Source organism: Triturus cristatus, chromosome 5_2 (assembly GCF_964204655.1).
Source record: "Triturus cristatus chromosome 5_2, aTriCri1.1, whole genome shotgun sequence".
Taxonomy (NCBI): domain Eukaryota; kingdom Metazoa; phylum Chordata; class Amphibia; order Caudata; family Salamandridae; genus Triturus; species Triturus cristatus.
Genome location: NC_140588.1, coordinates 426,532,525 through 426,559,209, shown reverse-complemented (window position 1 = coordinate 426,559,209; position 26,685 = coordinate 426,532,525). Strand labels below are relative to the sequence as shown.

Below are 26,685 nucleotides of genomic sequence, written 5' to 3'. Positions count from 1 at the left end.
AATGCATCCTACACAGTGTCAGTACACTTTTCACTCTGGGGCGCATGGGAGTCTCTCCAGATTGGATTACTTTCTTATGCCCGCGGCCCAGACTGCCCGGATTCGAGAGGTTAAGCATCTGGCCCGGGGTATTTCTGATCATTCCCCACTGTGGTTGCTTTTTGACACTGGGACGCGGTCTGCTGGGCGGATCGCTCCTATTAACCCTTGGTACCTGCGGAACCCCACGATCCGCTATAGTCTGGTCAAGTCGATTGACCAATACTTCCTTGAGAATGATGGGTCGGTGATTTCCGCAGTGTCCCTGTGGGAAGCTTTTAAGGCAGTACTCCGTGGGCAGGCCCTATCCCAGATTGTGGCGGCTAAGAAGGTTAAGACGGAGGAGGTGGAGAAGCTGGAGACCGACATCTTGGGGTTGGAGGCGGCCTTGGAGACGGGTGTCTCTCCGGATGGGCTACATGCCCTCAGCCTGAAACAGTTCGAGTATAAGTCCCTTGTTACTGACGCTGCCCGGACCATGTATAGGGAGCAGCAGGGTAGGTTGTATGATGCTGGAGACAAGGCTGGTAAATTGATTGCTTGGCTGGATAGGAAGGAGAGAGTGAATCGTGTGGTCCCAGAGCTCCGGGTTGCGGATGGAGTGTGTGTGACTGAGCCTGGCGAGATTGTGGAGTGCTTTGCTGACCACCTCCGGACGGTGTATTCCCCGGTGTCTGACAGAGATGAAGACGACTCTCGTCTTCTACTACGGGATATTGTCCTGCCCGGCTTATCCGTCGAGGACCGTGAGCGGTTGGATGCCCCCTTGGCCGTCGATGAGATTGCTACCGCGATTGGCTCCCTTCACTCGGGCAAAGCTATGGGCCCCAATGGCCTGCCGATCGAGCTATACAAACTACGCCCGGATAAAATCGCGCCCTTCCTCCGTCGTATGTTTCAGGAGTCGAACGAGAGGGGTTCCCTTCCCGCCGACCAGCGTCTGGCGACTATAGTCGTGATTCCTAAGGGGGGTAAACCACGTGACCGCTGTGCTTCATATAGGCCTATCTCCCTCTTAAACGCAGAACCCAAAATCCTGGCTAAAGTCCTCGCCAACCGCTTGCTGAGCGTTATCTGTGATCTGATTCATCCGGATCAATGCGGCTTCATCCCCCACCGTAATACCGCTCTTAATCTGCGGCGTCTGCACGGCGTCCTAGCTAGGGCGAAATACTTTTCTGAACCAGCCGTATTGGTTTCATTGGACGCCACCATGGCCTTTGATACCATCGAGTGGCCATTCCTCTGGGCGGTCTTGGAGAAGTTTGGCTTTGGGGAGGGATTTCTTAGCTGGGTGAAGCTTCTTTATGCCGGACCAATGGCTCAGGTGGTTGTCAATGGGCGGGCTTCCCGGCCTTTTGCTCTCGGGAGGGGCACTAGGCAGGGGTGCCCGTTGTCCCCTCTGCTTTTTGCTCTTGCCTTGGAACCGCTCGCCGCCTGGCTCCGCTGGGAGCCCTCTATCAGAGGGATCCGGTGGGCCCCGGGCTTCGAGGATCGGGTCTCGCTGTACGCGGATGATATTCTTCTGTACCTCACCTCGCCGCGACAGTCACTTAATGTTCTCTTTGATGTCCTCACCTCCTTTGGGAAAAACTCTGGTTTGATAATTAACTGGTCCAAATCTTGCGTGTACCCTCTCTCCGGTGGCCCTCCCGTCTTGCCGCCTCTACTTCCTATCCAAACGTCCTCATCCGGCTTTAAGTACCTGGGGGTGTATGTTTCGTTGGACCCGGCGGTCCGCTATGAGCAGAACCTCCTGTCTCCACTCCGACGTTTGAGGGTGGATACGGCTCGTTGGTGTAGGTTGCCCCTGTCTCCGCTTGGTCGCGCGGCCCTGTTTAAAATGATGTCCCTTCCCAGATTTCTTTACGCACTACAGAACTCATTTGATGTCATTCCGGTGGCCTACTTTCGGGAGGTGGAGAGCCTGCAGAGGAGACTGGTCTGGGACGGGCGGGCGCGTATCGCTCTGGCAAAGCTTACTCTCCCCTGGTACGACGGGGGCATCGCGCTTCCTGACATTAGACGGTACTATTGGGCCTCCCAACTGTCGGCAATTAACCATGCCACGTATGCTCCTGGTCTGAACCCGGCGTATGAGATGGATAAATTCCTGCTTCCCGGCGGTAATTATAACAGAGCGCTTTACTCCCGATCTGCTGGTGGTACCCTCACGGGCCCTACCAAGATTGCGGTAAGGGTGTGGAAGGCGGCGAATGTAGCGATGGGCTGGAGTGAGCGTTTAACGTGTGCTACTCCCTTGTTTGCCTCAGACCGCCTGGGGAGCCTTTGGACGACGAAAGGCTTTGAGCACTGGGACACGATTGGTATTAGCAGAGTGGGGGATCTGTGGGTTAAAGGCGCGGTCAAGACCTTCGCGGCGCTCCGGAGTGAGTATGAGCTTAGTGAGAGGGAGTTTTTTCGCTACGCCCAGGTTCGGCATGCCCTGCTCTCGGTTTTTGGGGAAGGGTCCACGGTCCCTGTTTCTTCGCCCCTCGAGGACCGCATACTCGACGGTCACGTTCCCGATAGTACTATCTCTTTGATCTATAAAAAATTGATAAATAATCGGGCTGACCTCTTGGTGCGTCTACGGGAGGCATGGACGGGGGATGGGGTTGAGTTGGACGACGAGGACTGGCAGTCCGCGCTGTCATCTAAGGAGGTGGCCATCCCGGCCCGTCTCAGTTTGGTCCAGCTTAAGATCCTCCATCGCGTTTATGTGACGGGTCCCCGTTTGGTCTCGATGGGGTTTTCTGAGGACGGGCTCTGCAAGCGTGGCTGTGGGCACAGTGCCACCTTTCTCCACATCCTGTGGGAGTGCCGCGAGGTGGTGGAATACTGGCGTCAGGTGCATGAGGTTATGAGGCGAGTCACCGGGGTCACGCTGTTGCCGGAGGTGCGTCGTTGTGTGCTGAACGTGTGGGAGCCCAATGACTATAACGCGGCCCAGACTCGGTGGGCGGCCCTGGGGAACATGATAGCAAAGAGGGACATAGCGCAGCTTTGGGGTTCGCAGCGGCCCCCCACCGTGTCCGTCTGGAAGGAGAACATGGACTGGTGCATGTTCAGGGAAAAGACTGTGTATGTGGCTCGTGGTAAACCCGGGGCTTGGAACAGAATTTGGGGGCAGTGGAATGCGTATCGTGGAAGTATTTGTGCTCCCCCCCCCCCCTGGTGGAAACGTCTGATGTAGCCTTGTCCCCCTGATCCTTGATGGTTCCTTACTTATCTGGCACATCTGAGTATAGATTTGTACTCCCGTCTCTCCCCCCCCCCCCCCCCTACCTCTTTGTTTCCCTGTTTTTTGACTGCCATCGGGTGGTCTGATATGGACGCACCCCTGCTGTGGCCCGACGCCCATCTTGTGTTTTCTTGCCTCGCCTTTGTTTTAAGTTGTTATTTATGTTAAAAGGGTGTATCCTGATTTCCTCTATGTGCAGTCTGCTCTTCTGTAGGGTGCGGAGCCCCGGTGGGCCAGTCATTGTGATTGCACTGTTTGATCTTTTACCTACTAGCGGCCGGCCCTGGCGGTTGTAGGCCCGTGCTTGTAACCTTCTTTCTGCACAATAAAAAAAATTTCAAAAAAAAAAAAACAAATCCAAAATATCCGATATTCTAGTTAATCAATATGAAAATAATCATATTAGTTGGCCGTAGAAATGGCTTAGTCACTATTCTAAGTAAGGTATGATGTTATACTAGAATGCCTGGGATAGGCCGCACAAAAAATGTTGGTGCCTTCTTAATAATACCTGGTGTTTTTTAACTACCGGTTAATATTTCTGGCTACTTTCGAGGTGGGATGTGTTGAAAAAAACTATAAAAATGTTTTTTTAGTAAGGTCTATTTCTGATTCAATTGATTGCATGGAATGGATTCGTTCAATCCGTGTATGTGAGTTCTCAGCCGATAGACCCAGCGTTGTTCACATTCAAGGAGTCGCGTTCACAACTTGCCACCACCCTTGATTTTCTCTATGACCGGCTGCTTCAAGTCCTGGTCACTGTTATTTTATTCTAGATAGTGGGATGTCAAATTGGTGGCTGTTACAGACCGCCTTATTGCGCTGAGCTGTTCGCTGATAGGGTCCTTCACCTTCCTGCTCGTCATTCCGACATACATCAGTTGGCAGGGGCACGTAATTCGGTACACCACATTGTCTGAATTACAATTTGTATGGGACCGTTGTTCCCACAGATAACCGAAGCTTAGGTTAATCTGTTTTGTATGTTCTGTAAATGGGCACACAACACATGAACCGCATGGATAGTGGCCCATGACGGGGGGTTGGCTCCACAGTGTCATTTGGGTTGTGTTCTTAGGTCTATATGTGTCTGTGTGTACAAGAGTCCCTAAGACTTCTATTACTTTTGAAGGAGAACATCAGGTTTTACAAATGTTAGTTTATTTGATGTTAGGATGGACCATTTCTTATTTATAATCTTCGTGACCTCATTTGAGGAAGAATTATATGTGGTGACACATATCAATGAATCTGTTTCTGGCCTCTGAGTTGTTTCTAGGAGTGTTGCTCTGGGAGTATTTCTTGATCTTTTTCGTGCCTTGTCTACGATGTTTTTTGGATAAGCTTTCTGTAGTCATTTGTTGCTCAGTTTCTCTGCCTCTTTTTTTAAATCACCAAGATCGGCACAGTTCCTGCGGGCCCTGAGAAATTGTCCGACGGGGACCGCAGATGTGCACTGTCAAAAGTGCAACAAACTGTTCCTGTCTGTAGGTTTCGTGAACTCACTAGTTTACCTCCCTTTGCTATGATGTTTATATCTAAGAAGGACACAAGTTCTCTGCTTGATGTCTTGGTGAACTGTAGGTGTGTATTTAGTTGGTTGATCCAGCTCACAAAGTCAGTCATGCTGGTCTCATCCCCTTTCCAGATGACGAGAATATCGTCTATATATCTGACCCATTTCTGTATTTTGTCTGAGAATGGATTTGCGCACCAAACGTGCTTCTCTTCAAAATGGCTCATATACAGACACGCTATACTTGGCGCAAATGTGCTGCCCATGGAAGTCCCATGGACTTGAAGGAATAGCTGATCTTCAAATTTAAAGACATTTTCTGTGAGTGCCAGATCTATTAATTTTATGACTCATTCGACTGGTGCCTCCCATTGCCATTTCTCCTTGCGTAGTAGTTCTTCAATCACACGCAGGCTCTCTTCTTGAGGGATACTGGCGTATCGAAATATACAGATTGGTTCCTGAGACCATTGGTTACAAGAATACAATCTTATGTGCAGGATACAAAACACCTGCTGAACCTGCTCACCGACATGGAATATGACCCAGACAGGAACATCATGATGTGCTAGACGTAGAGGTTCTCTACACCAGTATCCCTCAAGAGGAGAGCCTGCATGTGATTGAAGAACTACTACGCAAGGAGGAATGGCAATAGGAGGCGCCAGTGGAATGGGTCATAAAATTAATGCATCTGGCCCTCACAGAAAATTTCTTTAAATTTGAAGGTCAGCTATTCCTCCAAGTCCATGGGACTTCCATGGGGAGCACATTTGCGCCGTGTATAGCGTGTCTGTACAGAGCCATTTTGAAGAGAAGCACACTTGGTCCGCAAATCCATTCTTGGACAAAATACAGAAATGAGTCTGATATATAGACGATATTCTCGTCATCTGGAAAGGGGATGAGACCAGCATGACTGACACACCTACACACCTACAGTTCACGAAGACATCTAGCAGAGAACTAGTGTCCTTCTTAGATATATATATCATAGCAAAGGGAGGTAAACTAGTGAGTTCACGAAACCTACAGACAGTTTGTTGCACTTTGACTGTGCACATCTGCGGTCCCTGAGGGAGAATCTGCCTGTTGGAAAATTTCTCAGGGTCTGCAGGAACTGTGCCGATCTAGGTGATTTCAAAAAAGGGGCGGAGAAACTGAGTAACAAATTACTACAGAAAGCCTATCCAAAAAACATCATAGACAAGGCACGAAAAAGATAAAGAAATACTCCCAGAGCAGCACTCCTAGAAACAACTCAGAGGCCAGAAACAGTTTCATTGATATGTGTCATCACATATAATTCTTCCTCAAATGAGGTCACGAAGATTATAAATAAGAAATGGTCCATCCTAACCTCAAATAAACTAACGTTTGAAAAACCGATGTTCTCCTTCAAAAGAAATGGAAGTCTTAGGGACTCTCTTGTACACACAGACACATATAGACCTAAGAACCCCACCCAAATGACACTGTGGAGCCAACCCCCGGTCATGGGCCACTATCCATGCGGTTCATGCGTTGTATGCCCACTTACAGAACATACAAAACAGTTTAACCTAGGCTTAGGTTATCAGTGGGAATAATGGCCACATACAAATTGTAATTCAGACAATGTGGTGTACCGAATTACATGCCCCTGTCAACTGATGTATGTCGGAATGACGAGCAGGAAGGTGAAGGTACGTATCAGCGACCACCGCAGCACAATAAGGCGGTTCGTAACAGCAACCAAATTAACATCCCACTATCTAGAAAACAATCACAGTGAGCAGGACTTGAAGTGGCCGGTCATAGAGAAAATCAAGGGTGGTGGCAAGTTGTCAATGCGACTGCTTGAACGTGAACAACGCTTGGTCTATCAGCTGAGGACTCGCATACACAGATTGAACGATTCCTTTCCATGGAATCAATTGAATCAGAAATAGACCTTACTAAAAAAACATTTTTTGAGTTTTTTTCAACACATCCCACCTCGAAAGTAACCAGAAGTATTAACCGGTATTTAAAAAACACCTGGTATTATTAAGAAGGCACCAACGTTTTTTGTGCGGCCTATCCCAGGCATTCTGGTATAACATCATACCTTATCTAGAATAGTAATTAAGACATTTCTATGGCCAACTAATATGATTATTTTCATGTTGATCAACTAGAATATCTGATATTTTGGATTTTTGATCACATTAATATAAATATCAATTGATGGGACAGATGAAATGAAACGGAGTTATTCCATATTATGAGGCCGATTAAACTGAATTTAATTAACTCATGGGTTAGGTGAATCCTTAACCAGACCCAAGGCTTATAATATATCCAAGGGGACTGAACATTAATAGATAGTTCATCGACCTCGGAGGGTTCCCAATATACATGCAAATACATCTATAATAAAATAATGATCATGGGTCTCAAATAATAATAAAAAACCTCTACTACCGGAGTTTTTAAGGTGGTTTTATTGAAATTCACTCAGTAATAGATTTGGTAGCGAAACCAATAGGGTACGAATATTAATATAGGCTGTTTGATAACTTAAACGGATATCGGGAATGCATGTTTACAACTAAATCGACATACAAAAATCGACAAGGCCGTGTTCAATAAAGTTTTGTTCTTCCTTGTTTTTAAAAAAAAAAATGCCATCCATTTATCGGACTGTAATATATTTAGGATTGGAGTCACACTGGGTAAACGAGTAGTAGACTCCACCAGAGTCTCACCGCTTTTAAATCGCCCACTTTTATGTGTTACAGTGCAAAGGCACTTGGATACGAAGTAGGTTATGTTTGTGATAAATGTTAATACTTGAATGGAACTACATGTCCCAGGATTCTGACAGTTCCACAAACTAGACACATCGTGCACGTACGTCCACGACCATGGACACGTGCTCGACTGAGGAGACACGCCCCCCGCTTCCGGGGAAACCATGGCAACATTGGCTTAAAAATGGAAGGCTGACAAACAACGGGGCGAAAGCCCGGGAACGCAAAGCCAAATAGGTTGAAACACTGGGCAGGACCCTTGCTGGAGTAAGTATAGGGAAGGGCAAATGGCTGGAATCCCCACCTACAGGTATGCTTTCATCGCGCAAAACGATACATATAACTAAAAGAAAAGCGGTGCCTGTTTTCTCTTTTCTTTTTTCTTTTTCATGTCTCCCTCTTCTATGCTGAAACTCACTACTGGCATGTGTAATATCACAAACAGAGTTGACTAGAGGGCTACCCCTCTTTGCTGCAATTCCCAGTGACTCTTTACCTCTCCCAAAGTGGGGTAAGGAAGATACGAATGTGTAAATAGTATGAATGGGCACAAAGAAATGGCGAGTGACTAGTGTGCTGTGTGGTTTGATGTGTGTCACTATACTGGTTTATTGAATGGACTACACATGCACTTGAATTTGGCTAGAGTCAGAATGCGATGTATATCGCCACTTCACCCTATAAAACACGAGACAAATAGTGGTTAAAGATAACCCTGAGGAAGATGTACCAGAGTGGTATGATGAGAGATGGCTTCTACACACACGGTGTTTGAGCTAGGGTGTAGAAAAAATGCACATCACTATTGGGAAGCAAACGGCGCTATGATAACATTGTTGCACTATGTTTCTTCTTTTTCTTTTTTCATTTACAGGTGGAGGAAATGAGATCTGTAAACAACAAGATAAGTTTATCCTTTTAAGAAAAGGAGCAGCTACCTGCCCTTATAAAAAATAGTAGAAGATTGAAAACGTCCCCTCTGCTGTAACCAGGGACGATACCCCCAATTGTTGCCCTGAAGAAAGTCCAGGACCTTTTCTGGCCACGCTTTGGACTGAAACATTTCTGCACTAGGGTCATAGGACCAAAAAAAAAACTACTGACCCCTTAATATTTTGTATTTTAATATCCTCAACAGTTCCATGAAGAAAGGAACACTGGGATCTGTCTGAGGATTTTTAATCTTTAAAACCCCCTGGCCACATCTTTCATGAGCTCCCTGGAATACGGTCGAGCCCACCCTGACCTTTAGGAGTCAGGGTGACCCAATGATGAAGCATGACACCACTAGGGTGTGTGAGGGTAATATAAACAAAAGGAATTGTTTCCTTCCCTACTACCTAGTGGGTAACAATTAGGATCCTTCTGACAAAACCTTCCCACATCTAACCAGGGTTAGCAAATGTTAGTTGCATTATTGTGGGGTACTTTTTGTGATATAGTGTTTAACACGTGAGGGCCTACTCCCACTAGAGATTTCCTCTCTGCCCTTACGACACAGTTACTTATGACCTAAATTTATAGCCTAAGTAACTTTACTATAGACTGACATCACGGCAGTGGTGCGAGTTGGCAGAGAGTGTTTTGGCCCCTTCTCAATACAATGGGGTACCAGGCTAGGATGTCCGCTGTCCCTGCTACTCTTCATTGCCAAAGAACCCCTGGCTGTATAGCTGAAATTATACATGCAGATATGAGTGACATTGTATGCGGTTGATGTTTTAATTCTTCTAACCGACCCAGAGGCCACAGGTCTAAGGATGCTACGGATTCTTAAGATATTTGGAGAATCCTTGGGACTCAGCCTGAACACAGCAAAGTTCTCGGTTTTCCCGGGTATCCCTCCAGACTCTGGCTTATTCAATTAAAATACCTTCAGAGGGTATATTTAACCAGAAGCAGATTATGGAAAAAGCCGAGTAATCGTCTCCTCTTCGTGCCTCTGATGCTGGAACTCGGAGGGGGACTTCCTGCATACAGTATGGACCTGCTGGAAACTGCAACCATTCTGGAGGAATGGTGTGTCCTGCCTCAGCTCGGCCTTGAGGTAGAAGCAGTGCTTAATTTGAGCCTGTGGTTTCCAGTGCTCGGCACAGGCACTTAATTGTCAGCACCAGTGCTTGTGACAATCTGCCACAAGGTGTTACAAGCACTGGTTAATGTAGAGGTGACCACAACAACAGTTGATTATTAATTCAATATACATTAAAAATGACTTTTATCTGCTGCCCAAGCCTATCTTAGATCTTAGGGGGCCTGAAATAGTCCAAATTGCCACACTTGTGAGTGTGATGGTTAGTAGTTGTGTTGGTACTGTCATTAGGAACATGGCAGGGGCAATGTGTGGTTCAAGCTGCAGTGACCTCCCGAGGAGAGCCCTGGCACCTTTTTTTTTTTTTTTTTTTTTTTTTTTTTTTTTTTATAAATTAAGCACTAGGTGGAAGATCTTGTGGGACCCCAAGTTAGCCCCTTTGCACACGTCCGACGATCTAGATAACAGATACAAAAGAGCCCTCTTCCATCTGGGTTCGCCTATTATTGGAAAGATTGTGACCCCATACCCGCCCCCAAGGTAAGCGAATCATACCTGCCAACTCACACAGTGCCACTGTGTGACACAGGTATTGACCCGGTGAGGAGCCAGTATCACATGGTGGCAGGGAAAACGAGCTAAAAACCACTGTAAATGGTGGTTTTCCAGGTCGTTTTCAAAGGCTTTGACTGGCAACGTCCATTAAGGTGTCTGAAAACATCCCAGGACATTGTCACCAGCCTTAGCAAGCTTTTGTTTTTTATATTTTGGAGGAGGGGGTTTGGGGGTCAGGTTGGAGTTCAAAAGTGCCTCCTAGGTACTTCTCTGCACTTGGCCCCACCCCCTCCTCACACCGTGAGATTGTTCTTCAGATTGGCAGGCATGGTGAATGGAAAAAGGAAATAGACTGCTGCATGGAAATGGAGAACATCTGTAGACGAGGCCCGGTGCTGCCCACAGGAATACAGTAAAATTAGCAGGCATGGGCATAATACCAGGGAATGATGGCATGAAAACAGTGGTCGAAGTGGGCGGGATCGGCAGGGCAAGGCATTCCCCCTACTTCTTCAATATACTAGATTCCGTTCCCCTACTTTTTTTTTTTATTCTTAAGACGTGTCCCAGGACGGCAGAAATAGCCAAGGCCTATTTTGCCATTCGTGGCTGTTCGGGGATGGGAGGGCAGAGAAGGAATAGGACTCTGTCTTTTCCTTCTTGCCCAGAGAAGACTAGGACAGTGTCCACTTCTCCTGCTCTGCCGTTGTCGGCTGCAACCCCCTTTTCTTACTCTTACTCCCTCTGTTTCTGTCTCGCTCCTCCTCACTTACTGAAAACTGTGACTTTAAGAAGCGTTCATTACTCCTTCTTTCCTCCTTTCGTTCATTTGTTCCTCTGTGTAATGGATCCAGAAAAGAAAAACACTTTTACTAGAAATGTTATATTTTCCGAACATTTTTATATTTCAAACTGCAGCCTTAGGATGGGGAGAAATAAAAGGTTGAAAAGAGTGGTCGCAGATTGATTTTATACACACCCAAACACATTGGCGCCACTTTACAGTCTGTCAGTGAAGCGCTACTTTTGTTTTCTCACCTTGCTTTGAACAACTTTGTTTCCCCGGGTGGGAAGGTGCACCATCCCTGGAGGTACTGTGCAATACATGCTTGATGGGTGGATTGGAAAATAAAATGTATACCACTGCTCTGTGTTCATGGATGTGGTCTTTTTTTAACAATACTGCTTACTTTTTATAAGAATAAAAGTAATGGACATTGAAATGGGTCCCTTCTGGGCCCTGTAGTCATGTCCTTAACTTTTCAGGCAAAAGCACTCACTGATTTCTGAATAATAAGTTCAAAAGCATTAACGTAACCATGTTGTTCCTGCTTACGTTTCACATGCTCTACTTAATCTTGCATTCCCTATAAGTGTTTGCTTTTTCCAGGATATTACATATTACTCTTGCCTAGTGCGTAATTTAAATTGAGTTGCATGCAGGTGTTTATAGCAGGACACAATTGGGTTGTTGTTGAAGACAGTGCAAATTTCTCCCAGTGTAGCAGTATGGTGTTCAGTGGCGGAGAGGATGTGGCACTATGGTTGGAGCTGCCGAATTTGGAACTGGGGAACCAGGTTCAGCCTTCATGACCAGTCCACCAGACCACTCTCCTGAGGGAGCACATTCCTGTGCTAGACCTTAGAAGGCCCCACAAGACATTAGAAGCCATGATATCTTAGCACCAGCACGTGTCGGCCTGTCTACCACAATCTATGCTGAAGTTCACCTCCAGTCTTGTGGGCAGGCCTGTGAACAGCACACCCAGGTGCGACAGTGACTCTGTCACCGAAGTATATTCTGTTTCTTAAAGCCCTTGCTGCCTCCTTCCTGGCCTCCAGCAATTTTCAGAAACAATAAAAATGTCATGATAACTCTGGTGATAAATGTTCTTCTTAGAGAGAGATTGAGTTTTGTTGAGTGGAAGTTTTAACTCGTGGAAAGGTAGCGCATAGGATTAATGTGCAGTCTGCAAAGAACATGTACCATGCAGATCACAAATTGCACATAATGTAAATAGGTCAGTGGGTTACTGCTTTTGTCAATGAGACCCTTTTGTTACTAGCAATTTATAAGTCAAAGTCCTAACATAGAACAGTGAGCTATTAACTGTCATTTAAGAGCTGCATGCAAACTGCAATGTCTGCTTTGTGTTTTTCTCCAGTCTTTGATTATCCTAACGTTGCAAAAAGGGCTCATTTGGATATAAATTAATTCATCATAGTTAAAAAGTACCCCCAACCGTGGTATTGCATTCCAAATTCAGAGTTTGTGTTTTTCTAGACCAATTGCTATTAAACAATGCTGCCCACTAGTATGGTTGTCATGTGACTCCTACACCTTGTAGTCCTTTGTCTTATGTAACATTTCCTATACAGTGATTTACACACATATGATTGATTTGTCTCTGTGTAATGTGTGTGATGTGAAGTGCTCCGACACCTTACACTGGTATCAGTGGCACTGTAAATCAAATTAAATGTATCTGAGCATGAGTGTGGTTATGGAGACTGGAGGGGCACTGTTAAAGGGTGGTAGTGAGGGAATCCGTGGCAAAGGGAGTCATTGGGGGGCACCAACAAGCATTGTTGCACATGGCTCCACCATCGCAAAAGCTGACCCTACCCTTGAGGCCAGTCCACATCACCCATTGGTACCTCCATTGGCCTTGTTTCAGCAGTAGTAGCTGCAACTCACCAGGGGCCGGCAATGCAGAAAGTGTACGCACACCAAACTTAAGTTTTACAAACTTCACAGTCTCTCTGCTTCATCCTCAAGCACTTCTAACATGTGCTGCCTGCTTTAGGGCCACTGTAATTATGCAGCAATGGAGGACAAAATTATGCCACAGTGTTGACTAAATAATGCAGCAAAAAAGGCTGCAGCGTAATGAGGTATATTTTCTGATACTTTAGCATTTTGACATTTTTACACATGCTAACACCCTCTGCAAATATGTTGCCTTCTTAGTAACAGTGTAACATACAAAGCGGCAGTGAGAAATGTGATCAGTCAACCTCTGGAAAGGGCTGTCAAATTCGCAGAAACACAAGTCACACTTTTTAGTAACTTTTGACATTTTTGAGCTGCAAACCATTTCTAGTTAAAATCAAATTATGCAGCAGATGATACATTATGTGGCAAATATTGCAGAGCCATAATTATATAGAAAACATTTGGAAACTAGGAAATTTTGCTATTCGTGTTTGAACTGCTCTTGTGGAAAAAGGGGAGTGGAGTGCTGATAACAAACTGCATGGCTTGGAGACAAATGGCTTGTGCTTTCACTTTTAAGCTTAATTGGGACATTCTGTGATTGGAAACCTATCCCTCTTTGTGAATGTATTTTAATGTCAATAACTCCTATTAAATCTTAAACATGTGCATCCATTGGTTGAATTTAATAAGGTAAAATGCTATAAGTGGGTAGTGAAATGCCAAACAAATACTAAAAATAAGAATGATTTGCTCTTTCTGGCCACACCTCTGACTCCGCCCACTGGCCCAATCCTCGTGGGAATTCCCGCTCTCTGATTCTCCGCCCACAGTTCCCCTACTATTTTCCCCCCACTTCGACCACTGCATGAAATGGACACTGTAATGGGGTGCATTTAAAGGGGTGGAACTGGGAGGTTGTGGGCTCGATGGCCGACTATTGTTGGTTATTTCTGTTATATACTAGAAATGGAAACCCGTATTGATGATGGTAATACCCAATGCTCCTATCAAAACAATACAATGTCTTATTAAAAAGAAAATGCTATATGGATTATATGCGGCTGGTCAAGTACACATGTTAAATAGAAAGAGCAATGTAATGTGCCAGTTCAAAGGTTGTCTCTTGAGTCATTTCAAACTAAATGCTAGATAAACACTTCCCAGTAGCTAAAACACATTATCAGGCGACTGTAGCATTACATCTGAGGCAAGAGTACAAAAGGTAATTTGAAAACGAGGGCGCTCCATCAAAAGTGAGAAATAGGTTATTTTGTTATCCAAGAATATCTGAGTCCGTAACAAGCGTTAATGAGGAGACATTTGAGCATAATGTGAGCATCGCTCCAGTGTGCTGATTAAAGGATAAAATGGTGCGATACAGTAGTACTTTAGAAGCTACATCAGGGCATATTGATTCGAAACGCTTGTTATACGGCATCCTGGGCGACAAATATATTCCTCAAGTATTCAGGCACCCTTCCCTTGATGATGAAATAGTCACCCACTGCAGTGCAAGCTGCAAAATTGAAATAAGTTCCACCGCGTCCTAGAGCTGCAAAACTTGGTGGCCACCCTGAATGGCTTCTATCTCGCCCTTAGTGTTTGTGTGAATGGGTGTCGGACATTGCTGCTGACTGCTTGTATGGATTTGAATTCACCGCTCCACTCTTCTCTTTAAATCTGTGTAAGCTTGCCTTTTCCTACGCAAATTCACATATCCGATTTGCCTTTTCCATTGTTCCTCTGCAGTTGTTAGATCATTTATGTTCACTATAGAACACAAGTGTGATTTTTTTTTTTCTTAACATTGCTCTTCCCTCAGTTATTGACGTGCACACTTGTTTCATAAATGGGAAATGCTTTGATTGGATCCTTGTTTCCAGGCGGAGCTGTTTTAGAGCGGGTGTGCGATACTATGTACGAGGTAAGGACTCTGATTTGTCAACAAAAATGGCATCTGCCCTGCCATTGACAGTAGGATGAATTAATCACTCATCTCACAAGTGTGAAAATAAACAATCTATCAAAATTGAAAAAAAGACTAATAGAATGAGAATTATCATTTGTTTAAACACGTATGTCTGTGTTTTTTAGCCATTGAAGGGGGGGGGGGGGGGGGGGGGTTGCCAACCTGCTGTGAACAACCGCTAACATTTCAACAGGAACAACAATATTTCTCAATTTTTGCAGTTTTTTTTAGAACTAAAAATACACTTGGTTAAGATTAAAGTGTAGTACCTACCTGTTTGCATGCTTACTTCCTGTCCCTTTTTATGACGTCACTAGGACAACCTAACCTTGCGATGTACTTGTGTGACAAATTTTGGCTGTGATTCCATGTATAGGGAACTATGTTTTTAAGGTTTTTCAAACACAAACGTGGCCAGATAATATTTTCAAGACTCTGTTCTCAATTGGGACGTGTATTTTTCTTTGTAAACACATTCCAAAACCGATATAGAATAATTTGTTTTATGCGTGCACAGAGGAAAGAAGAAAATGGCTAAAATAAAAAGTCACTTTATTGAGATATACAGGAAAGAATGCCCCTACTTTAGAAGATGTGGCTGCTGTAGTATTAGCATAACTTCATGTCCGGTATATGTTTTGGTGGTGGAGTTTAAGCCTTGCACCGTGAGCAATGGGATAACCAAAAACAAGATTGAGTCCCCATTCCTAAGTGTTACGACGAGAAAGCACTTTGAAGATGCATTTCTAAATTATTTATGGCTTCATAATTCCTGCAAGTTTACCAATCTCGATTTATTTTTGTTTTCAAGTTACTTTGCCTGCTTTTCATATTCAGCTTAAAGATTTTTGTGCTTGGACTAATTCATTTAAGTGAATATACTTTCCTTATTTAATCGATGTTAGCATTCCTCTTTCCTTGCTGATTTTTATATGGCTTCAGATTTGTGTTTCTGCTGTGATAATCAAATAATTTAAAAATAAGTTAGTGCACAGAAAAGTAAACGTGTATGCTTATTGTGGCATTCTTGTCCGTTGTGACAGCTGATATATTTATCCTTTGTTTTTCTGCTCTTAAGAGAGAATTATTTAAACAACCCTCCTTGGCAAAATCTGAATTTCTTGTGATTTTTCGTCCTGCTCTGTAATGGAAAAGTTTAATAAATTCTTTTGACGTTGAAGCAGGTGTGAGGCCTGAAACAAAATGTCCAAACATTAATCTACTGTATCTTTTTGTCCTGAATGAATACTGGATGGACACCCAATACAGTTTATTTGGGGAGCTATACGAAACCCCAGCACACACAAGTCCTTATGCCACGTTGCGGCTTCTTTGGTTTGTTCTTTTTCCACCAAAAAGCAAACTGTATAGGATGATAGGCACAGTTGTATGGCACATCCATTGACAAATTGTCAAGCATTACTAACTGTATATGGTGTATATCCCAAAAGTGCTTCATTTACGGGAAGCAGCCTTTACAACGCTGGTTGAGCCACATGTGCCATTTCCCTGTAAGTGGAACCAAGCTTGCCTTAACCACGCATCTAGGGCGAGGGATGTATGAGAGGATCTTTACCACAGATATTCCTTTACCAATCATGCCTTTACAATGAAATTGCACGGTAAGGGCATGCATGGTTAAGGTCGATTAGTTGTTGGGGCTGCGTAGCAGAGGCACACGTGGTTTAGCCATGCGTGCTTCCGTCATCCAACCCTCATTTAAAGGTACGTGTACTATGTGAGCGTAGCTCTTTTCTGAGTCAACATCTTGCTGTAAGCTGTGAATTAGTGCCACAAATTTAGTTCATTCCATGATTCCTCAAAGACTTTCCAGAGTCCTAACTTTGTGGCCCATATTTAACACTGCAGGGCGAAATAGTAAAAGCAAGTTACTTAACAAAGGAATTGAAATGGGCAGGCATGTTAGTCATAGTCTGCGCTTTACCCAGGTCTAGGTAATCACTTCACGGTTCAAGCCTTTATTCAACTGCCTAAGTAGCTATTTATAGGAGTACTGGAGAAAGACTATTTGCACAGCTGGAAGTCGGGCAGTTTCTTATCATTAATCTAAATAGTACTAGGGTTCCTAAAGCAGACTCTGGATGTGGGAAGGTTGACTGATTATCAGTCATAACTACTTGGAAGGGGTGATTCACCAAGGCAAAGATGAGCCTAGCCCTTCATTAATTTAGATTGATGGATAGTAGGAATTTAAAGCATTCCCCCTGTTGTCCTCAAACACAGTGCTTTTTAATTTGAATGAATTTCATTATGCTCTGGCTGTGACCCTTTAATCTGATATGGAAGACAAAATGTTCTTTAGCCTAGTTGAACAGCCTTATCTTTTCTAGTGCTGCTTGTACTTCAAATATAATAAGTGATTGGGTGGCTGCTGAAAACTTTATAAGTGCCAACCTCTCAAAACGACCTTACCTAATATCATTGGGGGATATAACGGATTTAACACAGAAACTGAAGCTTAGTAGGTACTAGATGTGTTTAGCATCCTGGATCAAGTACATGCCTATCTCCTGGAACTTTAGGATCTATCGGCAGCTATTTATATGTATTCGATTTTATTTAGTATTTTCTAAGTGCTGTCGAAATTGAAGAAACATAGAAACCAAGATTCCTGTTCACTTAATGAAAAGAATGACTTCTCCGAAAGTGAATTTGGGCTCGCGTTACTTTTTTAAAACACTTGTGCACTTTACGAGTGTCGTCTTTTAACTTCACTTAGAGCTCCTTGAATACCTATTGAAAACTGCGGTGCGGACCTGCCGCTGGTTCGCCAAAGGCAAGCCCGTCTGTGCCCGGACAAAGCCAGGGGCCAGGCACACTGCCCCTTCTAGCTCCCACTGGTTAACTTACTGTTTCCCTGAACAACTTTATGCACTCATGGACTCCTCACAGCTCTGTAGCTCACGTGTGGGCCCCAGAGTAGCGAATTTTCAGTTGCAGGACCTGTGGCTCAGGGCCTGCCCAACTTGATCGACTAACGACCTTCCCAGACCTAGACATTTAAGTCCCCTTTCAGACCAACGGAATACAGCATTAACTGTCAATCCTTGGTTAAACACCACACCGATATTCATGATTTTAATCACAACACCGCTCCAGATGCTCTATTTATCACAGAGGCTTGGCTGGGCCAGTGCTCAGTTGCAGAACCCCTCCTTGGCACTCCCCTCTGGTTACTACCTAAAGTACTCCAACTTAACTAGTGGCAGAGGTGGTGGCATTGCTGTGCTTTACAAAGACACCTACATCCGTAGTCTGTCTCAATGTAAATTTGCCTTGACTAAAAACTTTAACTAGCTGGGGCTTCTAATTTACCGTCCTTCCAAAGCATTCAGGGAGGCATGGACTCATTTTATTGCACCTTTGGCCATCAAATGAGCTAATTTCAATAGCCTCTAAGACTTCAATCTCCATCTGGAGGCCAACCTGGACAGCGATGTCACAAATTCTATTGACTACCTCGCTGCTATGGAGTTAACTCGGCTTGTTGTTGGTGCCCCACATTCTTCCATTCACCTTCTTGACCCATTTTTTCACAATTTTAGCCCTTTCTAGGTTGCTCCACTCCTACCAAGCATTTTATGATCAACCTACACCGCAAGGCGATTTCACTGCCCCCTAAACTCATTCTTAAACGCCAGTGGCAAAAGCTCGATCTTCCAAAGTTTGTCCAGTTCATTCAAGCAGGTCTTCCTCAGCTGCCCCCTAATGCTGAGACTGCAAATAGCACATTGAATCTTTGGTTTACTTCTGCCGTAGACGTCTTTATTCCAGTCAGACAGGTCTCTGCAAAGTAGAGATTTACTGCCGCCTGATTCAACGAGGCTCTTATTTTGGCCAAAATCACTGCAAGGCCTTAAAACGCCCCTGTAGGAAAGCATATGACCCTATGCAAAAAGATCTATACAAATCCGCTATCAAATCCTATCACAAACTTATCATGGAATCTAGGGCAGAATATTATGCTAATAAAATTAGCATCAGTAACAACCCTGCTAAATACATTTTTAGCCTGGTGAATAACCTCTCGAAACCAGTGCTCTCAGTTGACCCTTTCAAAGCCTCAAGTGCACACTGCAACAGATTAGCAGACTGCTTCACAAATAAGATTGAGGACATCTACTCGCACTTTCACCCTGTCAACCCTGTTGTGAGGTCTGAGGCTATGACGCCGGCAGCGGACAGCTCACCTGCAGTCTTGCCCAGCTCGCTACCCCCTTTATGTCTGCCTTCCTTTCAAACTCTTTGTAGTCAATTGAAATCCGGATCACCTGAAGATCCATTCAAACCAAACTTTTTTATTAAACTTCAGGACAAGCGGTTTCCTCCCTGCCTAGAATTGGTCAAACTTTCTCTGTCCACCGTTTCTGTGCCTGGCCCATAGAAGCAAGCTAAAGTTATTCCCCTCCTTAAGAAACAGTCTTTGGACGCCACTAAGCCAGAACATTTCTGTCCTGTTTCTCTCCTAATCTTTCTTGTAGAGGTTATGGAGTGACACGTCAATAGCATTCTAACTAGATTCCTAGAAGATAATCACATACTGGACGTATCTCAAAATGGCTTCCGACCTGCGTACAGCACAGACTCTGCACTTCTTGCTGTCTCTGAGTATCTTTGCAGTGCCTTAGATGAAGGCAGATCCTCAGCCCTGATCCTGCTTGACTTGAGCGTCGCATTTGATACTGTGTCTCACCAATTCATACTTGAGCGCTTGTGGGACATTGGCATAGGAGGTGTCGCTTTCTCCTGTGTTGGCTCCTTCCTTTTTGAGCGCTGCTTTCAGGTCATCTCTCCACTGTATAGCTCTAAACCCCATGCATTACAGGATGGCGTCCCTCAGGGCTTGTCATTAATCCCTACATTGTTCAACATATACATCCAGCATTTAGCTCGGGTTGTGGAATCTTCAGGGCTTACACTGGTATCGTATGCAGACGATACTCAAATTATACTTTGACTCTTGAACAATTCATTGCAAGACATGGCCAACTTTCAAAAAGGTTTGCTTGTGGTGGCAGAGTGGATGATTAACCACTGTCTACACCTCAATGCTAACGAGACCAAGATTCTCCCCTTAGGTAAACAAGCTCTTTCCTGGGATGACCACTGGTGGCCTCCTTCCCTCTGGCCTCGCCCCACATACCTAAATCCTCCATCAAAATCCTAGGAGTTTGGATAGACAACACTGGCTGAGGTTCAAACGAAATCAGTTGTTGGCACCTGCTTTGGACTCTTGAGAAGCCTTAAACCGATCCTAGGCCTTTTTGACCCACGCACCCGTCAAACCATAATTCAGACAGTCGTCTTGCCGCAGCTGGAATATTGTAACATTTTATGCCTAGGTGCTAATAAATCCAGCTAGCCCAAAATGCAGCTGCTAGGCTGCTTTTCACCTTTCCTAAGTTCTGTTATGCCTCTGGCCTTCTGCACAGGTAACAATTGCTCCCTGTGGATAATCGTATTCATTTTAAGACTATTTGTATCGCCCACAAGATTCTGTACTCCCAGGAGGCCCTGATCCTGAACCATCTTATTTCATCCTATTGGCCTACACGCTCTCTGCTTTCCTCCAACCTCAGCCTGGCCATTGTTCCTAGAGTCAGGAGAGTCTAAGCGGTGGGTTGATCTTTCCACACCCTGTCCCCTTCTCTCTGGAATGGACTTCCTCTCGGTTGTATGACATTACCACACGTTCATTCACGCGCACGTTTTTACTATGCAGATTTTACAACGCATGTCACTACCATGCATTCACATTCACTTACATTTCAAATACCTTCACCATGCAATCCACTACCACCCATATTTTTACCACACTTTCTGCTAGTGTAATATCCAGTCACAGTCTAACACTGCCACTTTCTGTTCAAAAGTTAGACATGAATTCTTTATACGTTATTGTTTATATACACAGGTTTGCTGATATTTAAAAAATATATATTTTTGGGGGGAGGCCCTTCAAACCCACCTTTTTAAATTGACCATAAAAATATACAAACTACTTACCACATACTCAGCAAATAGAAACATATATGCGTTGCAAAGACTTGCATGGTAAAGAGTTGTGTGGTAAAAGTAATTGCGATGTAAAAAATGTGTTGATTGTTTTCATTGTAAAAACATTGTGGTAAAGGCTGTTCCCCCTTCCTCTCTCCATCAGGAACATCCAAAACTATCTACTTTTCAGGAACTCCTTCAAGACATGGCTTTTTTCCAGCTATCTTCTCTCCCCCTTCCTTTGGGGTGTTGGCATTTGCGGTTGTGTGTTCCATAGGCCTACACCAGAAGGTCACATTGTTGGGGCAGCTTTGCGCTCTACAAATCCTATAATGTAATGTAGGAAAGGGCCCCTTTTTGACATGTTTACCCCCACCTTTTGCCTGGTATCTGGTGCAACTTTGAAAGTGTACTGGGTTCATGCTAACCAGGTCCCCAGTACCTGTGTTCTTTCCCTAAACTGTACCATTGGTACCTAGGGCCTTGGCACTAAAGAGGGTCTCTAAGGGCTGCAGCACAAATTGTGCCACCCTAAGAGGCCCCTCACCAAGCTCCTGCAAACTGCCATTGCAGCCTGCGTGTCTTGGTTCAGTGAAAAATGAAGAGTTATCATGGCACACACCCTTGTGCGCCATGCCAGCAAAGCACTGCATGTGGTCTAGGCAAGTCACCCCTACAGCAGGCCTTACAGCCCTAAGGCAGGGTGCGCTATGCTCCTTGTGTGGGCATATCTGCGTAAGTGGGTGTGTCCTGGTGATATGTAAGCAGAACCTCAGATAGTACAGAGCACAGGGAAGCAATGATGAGTACATGGGCTGGACACTCGTGATTATGAGTTCCCCAGTTACATGATGGCTTCACTGTACCCCACGGTTTTTGGTACCAAACACCTAGTCTTGATAAACTCACACTGATGCCATTGGTGGATTTATTAGCCAATGCACCCACAGGGCACCTTAGAGCTGCCCCCTGAAAACCTGCAGACTACTAGTGTGTTGAATGACTGGTCTCGACCAGCCAGCCTCCATAGACAGGTTTCTGACCAGAGGTGAGAACCTTCGCTCTAGGAGGCCAGGAACAAAACCTGCTCTGGGCAGAGGTGTTCACACCTCATCCACAAAGGATGTTCATTCCAGGGTGGGAAGTTTCAAAGGCCCTAACGCCTTTGGTATGTGACCCAAGCCTCTCCAGATAGTGGAGATGCCCACCCTCTTTTTCTGCTCCCATTTTTGGAAGCAAGACAGGTGGAAAAATTAGTAAGATTAGCAGGTGTGCCCACATTCAGCCAGTACCACCCCTTGGGCGGGCCATCTGATGTGGACCCCACATTTAGGATTGCTCCATCTTGTATTGGATGGAATTAGCATTCTTGGGGCAGGGCTATGTCTACTTCCCACAGGAAGTGGTCACGTAGTGTGTCAACAACCTAAAGGTAGGTAGCCCATTGGCTACTACCTGTCACTCCCTTCAAACGCCCCTCAATTGAGTATTTGGGTGGCATCCCTGAACCCAACACAACTGAGATTTGATGGATCAAAAGGAGGACAAAGAAGAGCACTGGCTGGCGAAAAAACTGCAGCAGAACTGTAGAATTCTGGCACAAAACCCTGCCCATCCTCAGCCCTCTCTCGACAGTCGAGTGACTCGTCCTGCGAGCTGGAGAACTACCAAAGCCTTGGATAGCCTGCCAGCACTTCAAAAATCACCTACAGTCTTGCTTGGAGTGGAGGAGCTTCTCCCCTGCAGTTCGCAGGCACCGAGCAAAGTCCTATCCGCCACCTTCCTGTCCCTGGTGCGACCAAAGCTGTAGACGACCAGGAGAAGGTACTGGAAGGTCAGATAGGTCTCCCCACCAATTGTGAAGACACCAGGACCAGCCGGAGCGGTGCAGCACCAACCACCGGGGTACCAGATTCCCTGCATCAAACACCAACAATGAGAGTCCAATCCAGATTCCCACTGCACCAGGACCAAGCAGCCATCGAGGGACATCAGCATCACTGACATCCACTTCGTGAGTGGCACAGCTGCCTTGAATTTGCCCATGTCAGCTGTTTGTCCCTGACCTTGAGGAGTATCATTGTGCACGTGACCAAGCCGACCAAACCACTCTACACTCGAGCTGCCCATCCTCGGTCCCAACAAACCGGAGGTGCACCCTTGCTCGAAGACCCCTTGCGTTCCAAGCCCCCATTTGGGAACTCTTGTCTCCAATTCCCCCTGTTTTTGGGTGCCCCCCCCCTTCTCCGTAGCACGCCAGCTACTAACTTCACCATCACCCTGCTCACGGTAGAACCCGGGCAGTTCCCGTAGAACTGCTGGTACTTTGTTCCTTGGCCCACTGCAACTTCGAACCCTGAAAGTGAATCCCCGAAACAGACTGTACCTACATTTATGCATCTCTGACTTTTCCTTCCATAGAATTGCATTGTGCGTAAAGGCGCACAACTTTAAAACTTTACTTACTTGTATGTGTTGCTATTGAAAACAGGACTTACCTTCGAATTAAGTTATTCGTTTTGATACATATTTAAAAAGAAGTGTTATTTTTCTAATTTGGTCTCGGATTTATTCTTTAAGTGTGTGTCTAATTTATTGCCTCTGTGAGTACAACAAATGCTTAGCACTATCGTATGATAAGCCTAATTGCTTGCCCACACTACTACAAAAGAGAGCGTTGGTATTATCCACTTTTTCTCTGTAAGCCATTTGGGGACCCACTGGACTCTCTGCACATTGTACTCCTTTTAGTCCACTAAATAGAGAGTTAGATTCCTACACATAACATAACATAACAACTGTAATTACATAAAATTTGTCTAAGATTTTAGTCCAATGTTATTGTCTTTTACTTATGCCCATGTATGCCCCTCTTTCAACTTTACCTCAAATACATTACTCTCCTATAATTGATGTAGAGTAATTTTTTTTAAGTAAGCTTCTCTACCCCAAAAGTTGTTGCATATGTCTCTGTTGACTTATATGTATTTTGTCTGTTGCATTAAATACCATTTTGTTACAATAGGTATTGATTCTGAAGGCCATGCTGCGAACTTTGTTGAAACAGAACAAATAGTTAGCTACAACGGGAGCAAGGTGTCTTTTGTCCAGGTACGCTCTAGTTTAAGTATATGTAAAATGGTCAATTACACACCAGTGTTTTACTAACTTTATTATAAAATATCACTACAGAATGTAGATTCAAATTAACAGGTGGTAATAAGATATTATTCTATAAATAACATATACCTTGTCTTTTAAGAAGCAGGTTTTGAGACGTTTTATTCTGTGAGCTGTTTGCAGTTTCTTTAGCCATAGATGTGGTATTCCAGAATGTGTACTAGTTTAGTTCTGTTTAGAAATAATCATTATGGTGTAATTGATCTGTTTTAGAAATTTGCTACTGGCATAATAGTAACTGCAGTTTTTTTAAACATGTATAAATGTTTTCTTTGTGCTGTGCATATATCCAAAGAAAACCTTTCCCCTGTAAATTTTACAAAATAATCACTGCAGCATGTTTTTACCCTAGAATTGTGAGGAATGTCCAACTAGTTGTTCCATTTACCTTTACATTGTTCTGTGTTGAGCTAAATGAAGGCATAGGTTTCACAGTATGATGAACACTTCATTGAGACTAATTAAGTAATGAGGAAGTAACAAACGTCTGTATAGTACATCACCCATGATTCAAGCTATTCTTAAACTATTTTAATCTGATATAATCCTGTTTTACTACATTATTTATGAATGTCATATTGTATTGCACTGTAGTTTAAGGTTGTAACAACATGAGCCAAACAACATTCTGCTAATCTTCAAGTACTTCTATATGCCACTCTGTTTGGGGTCATTACTCACTGGCCCAGCACAAGTGGTACAAGAAACCATGGTGCGGCTGAAGGTATTCTCCACCTCCTGAAAGTCTTTTACCACTTGGTACCTGACAGTTTGACCTTGCACTTCTCAGATTCTAGATTGCCAGATTCCGAGGCGCAGCAGATTTCTCCAAGGTCCCCTTGCAATCCCGGATCTTGTTTATTCATCCCTTCATGACTGAATCAATGTGGAGAACTGGTCTGTTTAGCTCTGTAAAAAGATGGACTTCATGATGCAACGTCTGCTACTTCTGACCTGTCATTGCGGGAATAACTGGACCATAAGCAGGCGTGCTTTAGGTTTCACTCACATCTGAGCTTTAGGCACTCCAACATACATTAATATCCCCCCCCCCCCCCCAAAAAAAATTCACACTCGTCTGTAGACTCCTTCATTTTGAAGTTGAATGATGGATGTTCCCCAAATTCAATCAAGACTGCTCACAGCAAGATCAAATCCTGCATTCTGAGACTTTAGCTTTTCCAGTGCTACCTAATCTGTTACCAGTCCTGCAGACACAGGACCCCCAGTACCTTCGAGCATTGCTGACACCAGTGCTGCCACCTGTTGGTGCTCCACCCTTGGGTCCCGCAGCAGTGCCATCCTAGATACATAAGGCTACAACAAACCAATCTCCTATGCTTTTCCCTTGCAAGAGAGCCCACTTGGTGGATGTGTACTTTGAAATCAATGTTGCTGCTGGGTGTGAACCTGTGTTTCTGTATGATCACAACACCATGGGTGGTATCAGGTGCATATAGCTCTAATTAAGTATCTATAGATGCACGTTTTGGACCCTCGCCTCACTGGAGCAGTACCCACAAGTTAGAGCTGAAAGATTGGGAGTAAGGGACTCGTAATAAAGCGAATTGTATCCAGTGATGTTGAGAGTGTTGTAATTGATGTTTTCTAGTAATCAAACATTTTGTTTCTTTGACCATTTAGTTTGAAACAACCACTTCACTTATTTTTTCCAGACTCGTGGATCAATGCCCTTTTTCTGGTCACAGAGACCTAATCTCAGATACAAGCCGACGCCACAGATACACAGAACCATGAACCACGTGAGTGACGTTTTCTTGATGTTTTTGTGTTTATTGCTGTCTTGCTTGTTTTTATGACTGGGTAGAAAAGCCTAGTCTCAAGGCTGCGAGTGTAGAAATCCCCAAAGTGATGAACAAGGTATTTTTTTGTAAGGTGGCTAGGTTTCTTTGCAAGTATAAGTTCTACTGTTTTGAGACACAGAAATAAGTTTTGTTGAGAAACTACAAACTATAGCTTTTGTAACTCTGACATAATCTGAGCCTCAGTTTAGTTGGCTTGAGGAATAGTTACTACTATAGAATTAATGACTTTCAAAAGCTGACTAGCAAGACTTGTTTGAATTTTCTGATTATAACACTGTCATTTTACAATATGGCCTTCGAACCAAAGTACATTAGCTGGGACCCTGCTTTTGTCTAATCTCTCCTTGTGTCCTTATCAGATTATTGACGCGCATAGTGAAGGAAATATGAGTGGAGTGAGAATGAAGCCTGGCAGCCTTGAGGTGATGGTTCTTTTTTGGAGGCTTGACATAGTAAGGTACAGGGCTGAAGAGAGGGTATAAGAATAATAACTATCCGATAGAGACTATTAGTTATAGATTCCTTAACTTAGAATTACCCCCAGGCGTCAGACTGGATCCGGAGAAAATTTCTTTCGCAGTACCCCTGCGCGTCGGTAGGTAGGGTCTGTCAACTCTGCGTTCGTCAATGGTGTCATGATCGCCAGAATGACGTCGCGATATCTACTTAGACGCTGCCCCTGCACACTGACGTCAGTTCTTTCTTTTTCCGCGGCAGCCAGCGCAGGTCCGGAGAGAGCGGTACCCTTAGTCACTTTCCAAAGTTTTTTTTACTTTTGTTGACGTCTTTTCGAGTCGTTCCACTCCGGGT

At 44.4% G+C, this 26,685-nt stretch overlaps 1 protein-coding gene across 2 annotated transcripts in view; it reads left to right on the top strand.

Annotated features, from left to right (window-relative positions):
* The window catches only part of SACM1L (SAC1 like phosphatidylinositide phosphatase), a 392,433-nt gene that overhangs the window by 198,909 nt on the left and 166,839 nt on the right, over positions 1–26,685 (top strand). For both annotated transcript variants that reach the window (XM_085607365.1, XM_085607364.1), the window contains exons 8-10: positions 14,705–14,806; positions 23,895–23,980; positions 25,726–25,812. In XM_085607365.1, coding sequence (XP_085463491.1) covers positions 14,705–14,806; positions 23,895–23,980; positions 25,726–25,812 — 275 coding nt within the window. The remainder of the gene's footprint in view (positions 1–14,704; positions 14,807–23,894; positions 23,981–25,725; positions 25,813–26,685) is intronic.